The sequence below is a fragment of the Moschus berezovskii genome, chromosome 3 (genome assembly GCF_049115385.1).
Source record: "Moschus berezovskii isolate FMDL1 chromosome 3, NW_MosBer_1.0, whole genome shotgun sequence".
NCBI classification, from domain to species: Eukaryota; Metazoa; Chordata; class Mammalia; order Artiodactyla; family Moschidae; genus Moschus; species Moschus berezovskii.
Genome location: NC_142462.1, coordinates 37,461,875 through 37,478,341, shown reverse-complemented (window position 1 = coordinate 37,478,341; position 16,467 = coordinate 37,461,875). Strand labels below are relative to the sequence as shown.

The 16,467-nt window shown below is 41.0% G+C and overlaps 1 protein-coding gene across 1 annotated transcript in view; it reads right to left on the bottom strand.

Moving 5' to 3' along the window:
• DNAH11 (dynein axonemal heavy chain 11) overlaps positions 1–16,467 on the bottom strand; it is a 390,076-nt gene that overhangs the window by 176,521 nt on the left and 197,088 nt on the right. Inside the window, exons 49-52 of the mRNA XM_088833659.1 lie at positions 7,280–7,519; positions 5,496–5,657; positions 5,047–5,240; positions 558–720 (exon numbers count right to left, since the gene is read on the bottom strand). Coding sequence (XP_088689785.1) covers positions 558–720; positions 5,047–5,240; positions 5,496–5,657; positions 7,280–7,519 — 759 coding nt within the window. The remainder of the gene's footprint in view (positions 1–557; positions 721–5,046; positions 5,241–5,495; positions 5,658–7,279; positions 7,520–16,467) is intronic.

Genomic DNA, 16,467 nt, shown 5'->3' with positions numbered 1-16,467 from the left:
AAAAAATCTCTATGCACTTGTTAAAAAAAAAAAAAGATCTTTTCCCCCCTCCATCGTATTGGTGTATGAATACTGCTGATTATCAGGTATGGTCAGCACAAAAGAAAAATATATTTGTGTAGGCAAGTATTTAATAAAATGTTTTCTGAGCAAGTTTGTCAGGCTTATAGGTTTATACACATATAAATGTTGTTAGCAGTTTACTATTATTAATTCGACAATGAAGGAGAAAGTTAAAGTGTTAGCCCCTCAGTCATGTCTGATCTTTGCCACCCTATGAACTATAGCTGTTAGGCTCCTTTGTCCATGGGGATTCTCCAGGCAAGAATACTGGAGTGGGTTGCCATTTCCTCCTCCAGGGGATCTTCTGGACCCAGGGATCAAACCGAGGTCTCCTGCATTGCAGGCAGTTTCTATACTGTCTGAGTCACCAGGGAAGTCCATGAAGGAGAAACAGCCAATAAAATCCTCTAAAGAGCTTACCCACCTCCATACTTGACTGGAGCACCTTTATCCTGGGGCAGAAGGAGCATGGGGCCACCCATCACCAGACTTACCCGAAGTTCCTGGATCCCGAAGCCTTGGGTCAGAGTGATCTGGAAGACCTCGAGGCTGCAAATGTAAGCTGCCAGGCGGGACAGGCTCTGCTTGCCACTGCCGCCCACTCCGATCAAGAGTGCATAACCCTGAGGGGACTGCAGGATGCGGCTGATACGACACCTGAGGAGACAGAGTAGCCCAACAGATGACATCCAACGGGTCCCAGGGCTATGCGGTTTCATTTTTCAGATATTTAGATACTAAACTCTGATTTTTATTTCAGACTTTCAGTCCTTGCTCTTCTGTTTCCCAAACAAAAATATGCTGCCTGCGTCTGCCCCCTTATCACTGGCCTAACAAACCATCCTGGCCAATGACATCTGGACTCCCACTACTGTGTTCCTCTCCCCCAGAAGAAGGCAGAAAATGAATACAAGGACTTGCATCAAAGCATCACATTTTCCTGATTAGCAAGAAAGATCCTAATGGCACATCAGTATCCATGTATAAGGATATCAAAGGGAAAATGTCTTTGTGCCAGAAACTTTGCTATAGAATTATTTTGGGAAGAACTGATTTGTTCAGACCAACAAACACCCCACATGCGATTTACTTCATGCATTTTAAACATTTCCCTTTTTTACGTGATTCTTATCTCCCTTGCATGAAAGCTTTCCTCATGCCTTGAGCAGTCTAAAACATTCTCGGAAAGTGTTAGAATCCAAGAGTTAAATCTCCAGAAAGTCAACTAATCCCTTTTTCTGTATTATCGAAGAGGTTCTGAATGCTTATCCTATTGATATTGCTACATCTTACAGCTAGAAATAAGTTGGCTTTAACATGATCACCATAAGCATGTGCTCAGTTGCTTCAGTTATATCCAACTCTTTGCAACCCCATGGACTATAGCCTACCAGGCTTCTCTGTCCACAGGATTCTCTAGGCAAGAATACCGGCTGCCATGCCCTCCTCAAGGGGATCTTCCAAACTCAGGGATGGGACCTACATCTCCTGCATTGCAGGTGGGCTCTTTACTGCTGAGCCACCAGGGAAGTCCCCAATATAAGCACATGGAAGCCCAAATGCAAAAAAAATAAAAAAAAAAGACTGCTGTATTTGCTCTCTGTTGCTTTCCTGTGATGAATTTAAGCCCTGAACAATCCAAACACTCTACCACATTTTTTTAAAGAGTATTTTTTTAAAGAATTAAGTTGGGATTGCTTATAGTAGGACCAGCACGCACAATCATTTCCTGAAAACCTTCAATAACTGAAAAGACAGGTTATTTTTCCAAGCTCAGCCACCTCATTAAATTTTACTTCACATGACCACATGACAAAACCACCTTGGCAAAGTTGTGAGATTACTCTAACACGAGTGAAACCCCAAGCTACAAGGCAGGGTTTTCATTTCATTTTAATGTGTGATTTAAGGTCTGCATCGACAGAGTCTATAAGTGGCAAAGTCTCTTTCTACATGTTCAAGGACACACTGAAATCATCTCTGATGTGGAGTAAATCAGTTTCTAGCTCATAATCCCTAATCAAAGCAGCAGCTTTTCTTTTTAGGTCACTGAGAACTCTGTGTTGAAGGATTACAGGGGACAACTCCTCAGTCCAACAAGACATCTCTTCCACACGAGCCATGACAGACGGCCAGTTTACATTAGCCCAACCAGAAACAGCATTACTAATAACTCACTTATGACCATGCTCAGAGATTCTAATGGAAGCTTCCTTTGTCTGCTAATCAGAGGACTGTCACTGCAGAGGGATCCATAAAGCAATCAATACGTAGGAAGCTTATAATAAATGAAGATAGGGAAGCCTCCCAAGTTTTTCTGAGGCACTTGGGCTCTACATTTTAAGGAGTGACTCTTCTAAAAATAGAATTCTCCACATTTTTTGGGTCTGTTTGAATTGCTTTCCTCACATACTTCCTTCTCTCTTGACTTATTTCATTACTTTAACCTTTGCCCAAATATCACTTGTTAGAAAAGCCAGCATTATTAACTGAGTGGCATTCCCCCAAATGCATATACTAAAGCCCGAACCACCAGTACCTGAGAATAGACTTCTTAGGAAATAGAGTGATTGAGGAAATTGATTACAATAAGGTCATAAGGGAGCAGGGTGTATCCAATATGACCGGTATCCTTATGAAAAGGAGAAATTTGGATACAGACACACACAAAGGGAGAAAGTCATGTGATGACTGAACTCAGGCTGTCACAAGACAAGGAACTTCCAGAAGCAAGGAAAGAATTCTGGAGCAGACTCTCCCCAGCACCTTCTGAGGGAGCATAGCCCTTCTGACGTCTCGATTTCAGACTTCTTGCCTTCAGAACTGTGAGACAATAAATATCTGTTTTTCTAACCTGCCCGGTTTGCAGCGTTTTGTCAGAGCAGCTCCAGCACACCAGTAGAGCCAGTGAGAAATGACAGTTACTGGGAAGCAGGACAGGAAGGGAAGGTGCCATCAACTTCCCACACAGCAGCAGCAATGGCCAGCTGTTTAGACTACTCAACCAACCCTGTCACTCCCATGCTAAACTCTGTTCTCACTGCACTTAAGAAGAAATAAACCCCCCTTTCCTCTGGTTATAAGAAAACACCCTGTACACATGAGGCCTGTGTCCACCTCCCCACCTTGCCTTATACCCTCTCCCTGCTTCTCCACGCTGCAGCCACAATGACCCTTTTTTTGCTTTTGAACATTCAGCCTTGGGGCAGCATGAAATCTGCCCACACCTAAAGCATTCTTCCTCCAGATCTTTCCATGCTGAGCTCTTGCATATCATTTCAGTCTCACCTTAAATGTCACCTCCTCACCAGTCCCTCTTTGGGAATTCACATGTTTATCGCTCAGAATCAATGGATTTTATTCCTCAGCAGGACGTATCACTTTCTTCCATGTCCCTCACTTGCTTATTTGTTCATATCCTTATAAATATCCCATGGGATCACTAAAATAGAAGCTCGATTAGAGAAATAACTGGATTATCTGGTTTGCTTCTGTCTCCCCAGTACTTAGGCAATGTCTGACAGCGGGGTGTCACGGGTGGTTGTACAATCTGTGCACAGCAAAGGCACCCAAACTAGGAGGTGAGAGCCTGTTCAGTCACTCTACATCAGGAAAGGGGCCTTCTTCTAGTTTTCTGCCCAGAAAACATGCCCTTCCTTTTTCTCTTCCTTAACTTGCACATAAGTACTGAATAGGTTGGCAATGTTTCTGTTTGATACTCAGTAGGCGGGTCACAAAGAGTCGGACACGACTGAGCGACTGAACTGAACTGAGGCACTCAATGAACATTCTTAATCAAGGAAAATCAGCTTGAGTCCATCCTGTCTCTGCCACTTACAAATTTTTAAGATTTTAAACAAGTCACTTACCTTCCTCTTTCTTCATATTCTTCCCTAAGGCCATGGCAACCTACTCCAGTATTCTTGCCTGGAGAATACCGTGGACAGAGGAGCCTGGTGAACTACAGTCCATGGGGTCACAAAGAGTCAGACACAACTGAGCGACAGATACACACACACACTGAATAGGCTGGCAATGTTCCTGTTTGGCAATCATTCTTGAGGTCTTCTACAAGTTGCCTTTTGCTTATGACATGATAAGTGGCTGCACTTACAGGTATATGACATAGGCACTCAATAAATATTCTTAATCAAGTAAAATCAGCGTGAGTCCGACCCGTCTCTGCCACTTAAAATTTGAAAACTTTGAACAAGTCACTTACTTTCCTCTTTCTTCATACTCTTCCCTAACAGAGGTACAAGTAAAAGAACATGAAATTATGGTTCTCATGGCACTTAAAAACATAGTGCCTATGTAAGATATTGTGACATAATTCATATAGACAATAGTCTTTTAACGGATCCATGACACCTAAACCTACTATCATTTATTTATTCATTTATATAAAAATTATCTACTATTATACAAAGAATTGTGTTTGACATTCTTGTAATTTGTTGAATGCAAGCTTAGTGACCTTCTCTGAATCAGGCCCATACATTTATAGTTACAGAAGCTAAGGGGATTGGAATGACTTTTTGCAAAAGATAATTTTCTTATTTAACTCAGGTTATCAATTTTCTCTAGTGCAGAATTCAATTTCCTTCCTATACATGTACATTCTTGAGGTCTTCTACAAGTTGCCTTTTGCTGATGACATGATAAGTGGCTGCACTTACAGGTATGTGACATATTTATGTCATAGAAGAGGGCTGTGTCTTGTCTTTTTTATCTTCTGTTCTCAATCAAGTTTTTCATTTTTTGAGGTAACATTGGATTTCAATATTACATAAATTTCATGGAGAAACTTAGTTTTATGCCGTATGGCAAACAAAAACTGATAGTTCAAAAAAATCCCAAAAGACAAACAAAAAAAACCCAATTGATATTTCAGAGTGTTCAGTAAGAACTACTGAATAACAGCAACTGTGGACACCCAGCCATTTTTACTTTATGCAAAAGCATCACAGCCCATCAACTCACACATGTTGCATGGCGTCTTCAAATAAAACGAGGTGCATGGTGGCATTGAGTTCATTGTAGTCATCCAGTGCTTCCGTCAGAAATGTTTTCAGCACCTCCCAGTCCTTCACTGGCATGTAGCACGGCTCTTGGCCACCATTAGCAAAATGGCAATAGATGAGGGGCTGTTGAAGCAGCACATGGCTATCTACACCCTGCAGGAGGAGGAAGTGAAAAATACGGTCATGTCAATCTCAGAAATGATTCATCTGGAGGCAGAGTGACCGGTCCAGAGAAAAGCTTGTAAATCAACCCATGGGTGGATGTCATCTTCCACTGTACAGATCTGGAATCACAGCTGTTTCAGCAAGGTAATCATATATACAATTCATTCACATCCTTATCCCATTTCTGCCCAAAAGCCAATTAGTGCCAAAGCACATAGTGACCTTTGGAATTCATTTGCTTACTTCAAAGTATTTATTAGCAGTTTCCAGCAGCTTTTTATGAAACAAATCACAGTCCTTTGTGTCTATCAGTTTGTCTCCATAAACACGAGAAGATTCGTGAAGCCACAGGCGTATTAAATCATTTGGACACTTTAAGCACTCAGGAGAGGTGAATAAAATCCCCTAAAAGGCAAGAGGGGGGGAAATTAAAAATTCAGAAGGTGATGACATTCCAAGATAATACTTTAACATATTCTTTAACTGCATGCTGAATTTAGCAATTCACTGAGTTACAAGAAGGGTTATAAATAGTATTACATAACAGTAGTTGTAGTCTCTGATAAGCAACATTTAAACAATTAACTATACAATAAAAATGATTAAAGAATGGGTTGCCATTTCCTTCTCCAGGGGATCTTCCCAATGCAGGGATCAAACCCGGGTCTCCTGCACTGCAGGCAGACACTTTACCAACTGAGCCACCAGGGAAGTCTATTAAAGAATTAACTACCATTGTGCCCATTTCCAGGAATGAGCTAAGGCTGTATTTCAAGAGTCAGTCCAGGAACTAAACATCTAATCTTAGAACTTGTACCTACTGTCTTCAGGGAAATCAGTTTCTAAAACTAGCTAACATGAAAGTCATAAGACACTAATATATTTTATTCTAAAATCCTGTGATGTCATTTAATCTAATTCATTCATTTTACAGATGAAATATAAAAGATCCAGAGTCGACTGTCTGAATGCACACTTTGTGGGTAGTCAAAACATTTTGATTCTCATTTTTCTGCAACACTATTCTTCAATATTTTGGATTCATATAGACCCAGTTCTCATGGGGAGAGTCACAAGTGTTCTGGGCTCCAGTGACACCACCAAGGGAGTCATAGAGAATTAGCTGTAAAAGGTTAAACAACCGTTGGCTGGTTTTGGGTGTAGCCAACAGATTGGATGTGAATGGTGAGCAGAGAGGTCTCTCACTTCTTGGCCTCCCTTCCCTCCTATGATCAAAAGTCTTCTTTTAAAGACCATTTAATTGAGCACAGTCTTTTAGGCAGGTGCAAGAAAGATCGAGATGAAAAGGAGTGGTCCACATTCGGAAAAAGCTTTTACCTAATGTGGTTACAGTTTTGAGGCAGCTGTGGAGTGATTTAGAAAGCAGGGTTATAAAAGTATAAGAAATAAAAATCACCAAATACAGAGAAGTCTCATGAAGTTTTCATATTCCACCAGTTTCCTGCTTCTGTCACAAATGAACTTTGAGCAATAAATAATTCTTCAATAATTTTACTCTACTGATAGGCCATGTAAGTTTGATATTTTCAAAATTTCAAGGTTTTGAATTCTCTTTTTGGAACTTTCTTTTCAAATCATATACATTCACACTGTCCTTTTACTGGATAAGTGAGTTAAGTGTCAATGCCAAACCAAAATAGGAATTTAAGAAATTATAATTTCTCTTGATGTATGTTTAAAAATCATATCACCTGAATATTAAAAAAAAATGAAAATTATCCCTTTTACTTGCACAAAAAGAGACACTCAAATATTTATACAGAATCAATGAAATAGGGAGCCAAGATTTCCACCTTAGCTTCTATTGCTAAGTCTCTACCAACCTAAGAGGAATTGCTACTTTCATTGACAAAATGGGATTAATAAACCTTCCATACTTCATAAAGCTTATTACAGAAAATGAAAGAATACATGCTCAAGTATGCAGCATAATTTTAGACTAAGTTCTATGAATGAACCCCATTAACCAGTGCCCCACTCAAGACACATAACAGTCACTGAGGTACCTGGAAGACGTTTGACAAGTCTCTCAAATTAAAGAGGTAGTGGAATTTAATGGCCGTGGGTAAAAATGTATGTGTCATCATCTGATGGAAGGCGATTGTTGCCTGTATCAAAGTGGGGCCACTCCTGAGAACTGAGGGACCAAACGCTTGCTGCTGGAAATGGAAACTCAGGATTTGGTTGTAGATGGTGTTCAGCGCATCCAGCGATGGAAAGTTGAATGCAAACACTGTGAAATGTCTCTGAAAACAAAAACAAATATGAGAGTTGCATAAAATAGAAAATGTAATGGTACCAGTAGATTGGGGCTCCTCTGGTGGCTCAGATGGTAAAGAATCCACCTGCCAATGCAGGAGACCCAGGTTCAATCCCTGGGCTGGGAAGATCCCCTAGAGAGAGGCATGGCAACCCACTCTAGTATTCTTGCCTGGGAAATCCAATGGACAGAGGACCCTGGCGGGTCACCGTCCATGGGACCACAAAGAGTCAGACATGACTGAGCAACTAACACTTTCACTTTTACTTTCCAGTAGATTACCAAAACAGGGAGGGGAACTTTATTTTCATCTCTTCCTATGTCCATACCCACTGTGATGTAACTTGGCAGTACCTTCCACTCTGACTCTCAGAGTGCCCACTTGACCTGATAAAGGCGACAGAAGGAGACAGAAGTAATAGGGTGTCAGTCACTGTCAAAGGCTTGTGTGTTTCCACTAGCTCTCTTAAGGCTCTATCTTTGCAATGAATTCTACATGCCTACTCAAGGATGAGAGACACACGATACAGAGCCATGTTGTCCCAATTATAGTCACTCCAGCCAAAGCCACCCTGAGTAGCTGACAATTAACTGCCCAGCGTGTGAACAAGCTCAGGTTAGGTCAGCAGAGTCACCCAGCTGAGTCTGCATTGACTGCACAAAAGCAAGCAAACAACACTGACTGTTGTGTGTACAGTGGTGGTGGCGGCGGTTATCATTTAAAAACTTACATGCACTCAGAAAACCTGCACATAAGAATTTACTGTCGCTAAGAATTTACTGTCGCTTTATTCCTGATTGCCAAAATCTGGACACAACCATTGTTGTTCTTCATTCACTCAGTCATGACTGACTTTTTGTGACCCCATGACCTGGAGCACACTAAGCTTCCCTGTCCTTCACCATATCCCAGGGCTTGCTCAAACTCATGTCCATTGAGTCAGTGATGCCATCCAACCATCTCATCCTCTGTTGTCCCCTTCTCCTCCCACCTTCAATCTTTCCCAGCATCAGGGTCTTTTCCAATGAGTCAACTCTTCGCATCAGGTGGCCAAAGTACTGGAGCTTCAACTTCAGCATCAGTCCTTCCAATGAATATTCAGGACTGATTTCCTTTAGGATGGACTGGTTTGATCTCCTTCCAGTCCAAGGGACTCTCAAGAGTCTTCTCCAACACCACAGTTCAAAAGCATCAATTCAAGGGGGGGAGGAACAAGATGGCGGAGGAATAGGAGGGCGAGACCACTCTCTCCTCCACAAATTCATCAAAAGAACTTTTGAACGCGAGTCAAGTCCACAAAACAACTTCTGAATGCTGGCAGAGGACGTCAGGCACCCAGAAAAGCAGCCCATTGTCTTCGAAAGGAGGTAGGAAAAAACATAAAAGATAAAAAGCGAAACAAAAGAAGTAAGGACGGAGCTCCGTCCCGGGAAGGGAGGTTTTAAAAAGAGAAAAGTTTCCAAACACCAGGAAACATTCTCACTGGCGAATCTGTGGCGAGCCTTGGAAGCTCAGAGGGCCACATAACCCTCTTTTTTTTTATTTTTTTAAGATTTTTTTAAAACCCACAGACTACCCGCCAAACAGTAACTCCCAGAGGAGAAGCAGCGCAGATGCCTGCATACGCCATTAGCAAGCGGGGGCTGGGCAGGGAGGAGCCGGCTGAACTGCTTAGAGAGAGGACTGGGCTTGAATGCTGCAAGAACAATTTGAGAGAACTGGGGAGAGCAAAGCAGACTGTGGGATAGCTTCCCCACGAAAAGGCGGAAAGCTCTAACCTACGACTCGGCCAGCCCCGCTCACAGAATAAAGGACTGAGCAGAGCGAGCCGGCTGCGGTCGGCCCATCCCCCATTCCCCGCCGAGACAGGCAGGGAGCACAGCCAGAGCCGGAGCGGGAAACCGCGGCCCCAGAAAGGCATCCGATACAAACTGCAGGCAGGCTTGTTGCTATTCAGGACTTCTTGGGCTCGGGCCGGTCGATATCCCCCTGAGAAGGTGCGCCGGTTGTACACCCAGAAAACTGAGTGGCGGGGACTGGGGAGGCGATAAGTCGCAGAGACCGCGCTCGCCAAACACCTGGTCTCCTGAGCTGCTCGGACCGGGGAAGGCACAAAACGCAGGCCCAACCAAGTCTGCGCCTTTGTGGAGTACCTGAGAACCTGAACTTGAGCCGCTCAGACCTGGGAAGTGCATACAACCCGGTGCCGGCCTCGGACAGTTCCCGGCAGAGCAACCTAGAGCCTGTGCAGTGTAGATTGGGACAGCATACGTGCTGTGAGCGGGGGCAAACCCAGTGTGGCCGAGACGCTGCGAGCACTCCCCACAGACGCCAGAGATAATCGACTGCAGCGTTCCTCCCTTCCCAGAACAGGACTGAACAACTGAGCCTTATAAAGTGTCCACCCACCCTCTAGTATCAGGGCGGAAATTAGACACTGAAGAGACCAGCAAACAGAAGCTAAAACAGAGGGAACCACCTTGGAAATGACAGATAGAGACGTCTAGAGACTACTCCAAGAATAAGACCAAAAACCAGAGGCAAGAGGCTTAAGCCCGAATCCTGAGAACACCAGAGAACTCCTGACTCCAGGGAACATTAATCGATAGGAGCTCATCAAACGTCTCCATACCTACGCTAAACCCAAGGGTCAACAAGTTCCAGAGCAAGACATACCACGCCAATTCTCCAGTAACACAGGAAACTAGCCCTGAGCTTCAATATACAGGCTGCCCAAAGTCACTCCAAACCCACTGACATCTCATAACTCATTACTGGACACTTCATTGCACTCCAGAGAGAACAAATCCAGCTCCACCCACCAGAACACCGACACAGGCTTCCATAACCAGGGAACCTTGACAAGTCACCTGTCCAACCCCACACACAGCAAGGAAACTACATAATAAAGAGAACTCCACAAACGGCCAGAAGAGGGAAAGGCCACCCCAAGCAAAGCATTATAAGCAAGATGAAGAAGCAGAGAAATACCCAGCAAGTAAAGGAACAAGATAAATGCCCACCAACACAAACAAAAGAGGAAGATATAGGGAATCTACATGAAAAAGAATTTCGAATTTTGGTGGTGAAAATGATTCAAAATCTTGAAAGCAAAATGGAGTTACAGATAAATAACCTGGAGAAAAGGATTGAGAAGATGGAAGAAAGGTTTAATAAGGACTTAGAGGAAATAAAAATGAGCCAATATACAATGAATAATACAATAGATGAGATCAGAAACAATCTGGAGGGAACAAACAGTAGAATAACAGAGGCAGAAGACAGGATAAGCGAGCTAGAAGATAGAATTGTAGAAATAAATGAAACAGAGAGGAAAAAAGAAAAACAAATTAAAAAAAATGAGAACAATATTAGAGACCTCTGGGACAATGTTAAACGCTCCAACATTCGAATCATAGGAATCCCAGAAGAAGAAGACAAAAAGAAAGACCATGAGAGAATACTTGAGGAGATAATAGTTGAAAACTTCCCTAAAATAGGGAAAGAAATAATCACCCAAGTCCAAGAAACCCAGAGAGTCCCCAACAGGATAAACCCAAGGCGAAATACTCCTAGACACATATTAATCAAATTAACAAAGATCAAACACAAAGAACAAATATTAAAAGCAGCAAGGGAAAAACAGCAAATAACACACAAGGGGATTCCCATAAGGATAACAGCTGATCTTTCAACAGAAACTCTTCAGGCCAGGAGGGCAAGACATACTTAAAGTGATGAAAGAAAATAACCTACAGCCCAGACTACTGTACCCAGCAAGGATCTCATTCAAATATGAAGGAGAAATCAAAAGCTTTACAGACAAGCAAAAGCTGAGAGAATTCAGCATTACCAAACCAGCTCTCCAACAAATGCTAAAGGATCTTTTCTAGACAGGAAACACAGAAAGGGTGTATAAACTCAAACCCAAAGCAATAAAGAAAATGGCTACGGGATCGTACTTATCAATAATTACCTTAAACGTAAATGGGTTGAATGCCCCAACCAAAAGACAAAGGCTGGCTGAATGGATACAAAAACAAGACCCCCATATATGTTGTCTGCAAGAGACCCACCTCAAAACGAGGGACACATACAGACTGAAAGTGAAGGGCTGGAAAAAGATATTCCATGCAAATAGAGACCAAAAGAAAGCAGGAGTAGCAATACTCATATCAGATAAAATAGACTTTAAAACAAAGGCTGTGAAAAGAGACAAAGAAGGAAACTACATAATGATCAAAGGATCAATCCAAGATGAAGATATAACAACTATAAATATTTATGCACCCAACATAGGAGCACCGCAATATGTAAGACAATTACTAACAAGTATGAAAGGGGAAATTAACAATAATGCAATAATAGTGGGAGATTTTAATACCCCACTTACATCTATGGATAGATCAACTAAACAGAAGATTAACAAGGAAACACAATCTTTAAATGATACAATAGACCAGTTAGACCTAATTGATATCTATAGGACATTTCACCCCAAAACAATGAATTTCACCTTTTTCTCAAGTGCACATGGAACCTTTTCCAGGATAGATCACATCCTGGGCCATAAATCTAGCCGTGGTAAATTCAAAAAAGTTGAAATCATTCCATGCATCTTTTCTGACCACAATGCAGTAAAATTAGATCTCAATTATGGGAGAAAAACTATTAAACATGCCAACATATGGAGGCTGAACAACACGCTGCTGAACAACGAAAAAATCATAGAAGAAATCAAAAGAGAAATCAAAAAATCTATATGCATAGAAATGAATGAAAATGAAAACACAACAACCCAAAACCTATGGGACACTGTAAAAGCAGTGCTAAGGGGGAAGTTCATAGCAATACAGGCACACCTCAAGAAACAAGAAAAAAGTCAACTAAATAACCTAACTCTACATCTAAAGCAACTAGAAAAGGAAGAAATGAAGAACCCCAGGGTCAGTAGAAGGAAAGAAATTGTAAAAATTAGGGCAGAGATAAATGCAAAAGAAACAAAAGTGACTATAGCAAAAATCAACAAAGCCAAAAACTGGTTCTTTGAGAAGGTAAATAAAATTGACAAACCACTAGCCAGACGTATCAAGAAACAAAGGGAGAAGAACCAAATCAATAAAATTAGAAATGAAAATGGAGAGATCACAACTGACAACACAAAAATACAAAGGATTATTAGAGAATACTATCAGGAATTATATGGCAATAAAATGAATAACCTGGAAGAAATGGACAAATTCCTAGAAAAATACAACTTTCCAAAACTGAACCAGGAAGAAATAGAAAATCTGAACAGACCCATCACAAGCACGGAAATTGAAACTGTAATCAAAAATCTCCCAGCAAACAAAAGCCCAGGTCCAGACGGCTTCACAGCCGAATTCTACCAAAAATTTAGAGAAGAGCTAACACCTATTCTACTCAAACTCTTCCAGAAAATTGCTGAGGAAGGGAAACTTCCAAACTCATTCTATGAGGCCACCATCACCCTAATCCCAAAACCTGGTAAAGACCCCACAAAAAAAGAAAACTACAGGCCAATATCACTGATGAACATAGATGCAAAAATCCTTAACAAAATTCTAGCAATCAGAATCCAACAGCATATTAAGAAGATCATACATCATGACCAAGTGGGCTTTATCCCAGGAATGCAAGGATTCTTCAATATCCGCAAATCAGTCAACGTAATACACCACATTAACAAACTGAAAAATAAAAATCCTATGATTATCTCAATAGATGCAGAGAAAGCCTTCGACAAAATTCAACATCCATTTATGATAAAAACCCTCCAGAAAGTGGGAATAGGAGGGACATACCTCAACATAATAAAAGCTATATATGACAAACCCACAGCAAACATTATCCTCAATGGTGAAAAACTGAAAGCATTTCCCCTAAAGTCAGGAACAAGACAAGGGTGCCCACTCTCACCACTACTATTCAACATAGTTCTGGAAGTTTTGGCCACAGCAATCAGAGCAGAAAAAGACATAAAAGGAATACAAATTGGAAAAGAAGAAGTAAAACTTTCACTGTTCGCTGATGACATGATCCTCTACACAGAAAACCCTAGAGACTCTACCAGAAAACTACTAGAGCTAATCAATGATTACAGTAACGTTGCAGGATATAAAATCAACACACAGAAATCCCTTGCATTCCTATACACTAATAATGAGAAAATAGAAAGAGAAATTAAGGAAACTATTCCATTCACTGTTGCAACGAAAAGAATTAAATACTTAGGAATATATCTACCTAAGGAAACAAAAGACTTGTACATAGAAAACTATAAAACACTACTGAAAGCAATCAAAAAGGACACTAATAGATGGAGAAATATACCATGTTCATGGATTGGAAGAATAAATATTGTAAAAATGAGTATACTACCCAAAATAATTTATACATTCAATGCAATCCCTATCAAGCTACCAAAGATATTTTTCACAGAACTAGAACAAATAATCTCACAATTTGTATGGAAATACAAAAAACCTCGAATAGCCAAAGCAATCTTGAGGAAGAAAAATGGAACTGGAGGAATTAACCTGCCGGACTTCAGGCTCTACTACAAAGCCACAATCATCAAGACAGTATGGTACTGGCATAAAGACAGAAATATAGATCAATGGAATAAAATAGAAAGCCCAGAGATAAATCCACGCATCTATGGACACCTCATCTTTGACAAAGGAGGCAAGAATATAAAATGGAGAAAAGACAGTCTCTTTAACAAGTGGTGCTGGGAAAACTGGTCAGCCACTTGTAAAAGAATGAAACTAGAACACTTCCTAACACCATACACCAAAATAAACTCAAAATGGATTCGAGAGCTAAATGTAAGACCAGAAACTATAAAACTCCTAGAGGAGAACGTAGGCAAAACACTCTCCGACATAAATCACAGCAGGATCCTCCAAGACCCAGCTCCCAGAATATTGGAAATAAAAGCAAAAATAAACAAATGGGACCTAATTAAAATCAAAAGCTTCTGCACAGCAAAGGAAACTATAAGTAAGGTGAAAAGACAGCCTTCAGAATGGGAGAAAATAATAGCAAATGAAGCAACTGATAAAGGATTAATCTCCAAATTATACAAGCAGCTCCTGCAGCTCAATTCCAGAAAAATAAAGGACCCAATCAAAAAATGGGCCAAAGAACTAAACAGACATTTCTCCAAAAAAGACATAAAGATGGCTAACAAACACATGAAAAAATGCTCAACATCCCTCATAATCAGAGAGATGCAAATCAAAACCACAATGAGATACCATTTCACACCAGTCAGAATGGCTGCTATCCAAAAGTCTACATGCAATAAATGCTGGAGAGGATGTGGAGAGAAAGGAACCCTCTTACACTGTTGGTGGGAATGCAAACTAGTACAGCCACTATGGAGAACAGTGTGGAGATTCCTCAAAAAATTGGAAATAGAACTGCCATATGATCCAGCAATCGCACTCCTGGGCATACACACCGAGGAAACCAGAATTGAAAGAGACACATGTGCTCCAATGTTCATTGCAGCACTGTTTATAATAGCCAGGACATGGAAGCAACCTAGATGTCCATCTGCAGACGAATGGATAAGAAAGCTTTGGTACATATACACAATGGAGTATTATTCAGCCATTAAAAAGAATACATTTGAATCAGTTCTAATGAGGTGGATGAAACTGGAGCCTATTATACAGAGTGAAGTAAGCCAGAAAGAAAAACACCAATACAGTATACTAACACATATATATGGAATTTAGAAAGATGCAAATGATAACCCTGTATACGAGACAGCAAGAGAGACACAGATGTATAGAACAGTCTTTGGGACTCTATGGGAGAGGGTGAGGGTGGGATGATTTGGGAGAACGGCATTGAAACACGTATGTTGTCATATGTGAAACGAATCACTAGTTCAGGGTCAATGCATGTTATAGGATGCTCGGGGCTGGCATGCGGGGATGACCCAGAGGGAGGATAAAGGGAGGAGGGAGGTGGGAGGGGGGTTCAGGAGGGGGAACTTATGTAAACCTGGGGCAAATTCATATCAATGTATGGCAAAACCAACCAATATAATATTGTAAAATAAAAAAAAAAAAAGTCAGAAAAAAAAAAAAAAAGCATCAATTCTTCGGTGCTCAGCCTTTTATATGGTCCAACGCTCACATCCAGACATGACTACTGGAAAATCTACAGCTTTGATTAGATGGACCTTTGTCGAAAAAGTAAAGTAAAAGTAAAGTCTCTGCTTTTTCATATTCTGCCTAGGTTTGTCATTGCTTTTCTTCCAAGAGGCAAGCATCTTTTAATTTCATGGCTGCAGTCATGGCCCACAGTAACTTTGGAGCTCTTTATTTTGAAGAATATAATGTCTGTTGCTATTTCCACTGTTTCCCCATCTATTTCCCATGAAGTGATGGGACCAGATGCCATGATCTTTGTTTTCTGAATGTTGAGCTTCAAGTCAACCTCTTCACTCTCCTCTTTCACTTTCATCAAGAGGTACTTTAGTTCCTCTTAGCTTTCTGCCATAAGTGTGGTGCCATCTGCATATCTGAGGTTATTGATATTTCTCCCAGCAATCTTGATTTCCAGCTTGTGCTTCATCCAGCCCGGCATTTTGCATGATGTACTCTGCATATAAGTTAAATAAGCAGGGTGACAGTATATAGCCTTAATGTACTCCTTTCCCAATTTGGAATCAGTCTGTAGTTCCATGTCCAGGTCTAACTGTTGCTTCTTGAGTTGCATACAAGTTTGTCAGGAGGCAGGTAACGTGTTCTGCTTTTCCCATCTCTTGAAGAATTTTCCACAGCTTGCTGTGATCCACAGAGTCAAAGGCTTTAGCATAGTCAATGAAGCAGATGTTTTTCTGGAACTCTCTTGCTTTTCATGTGATCCAATAGTTGTTGGCAATTTGATCT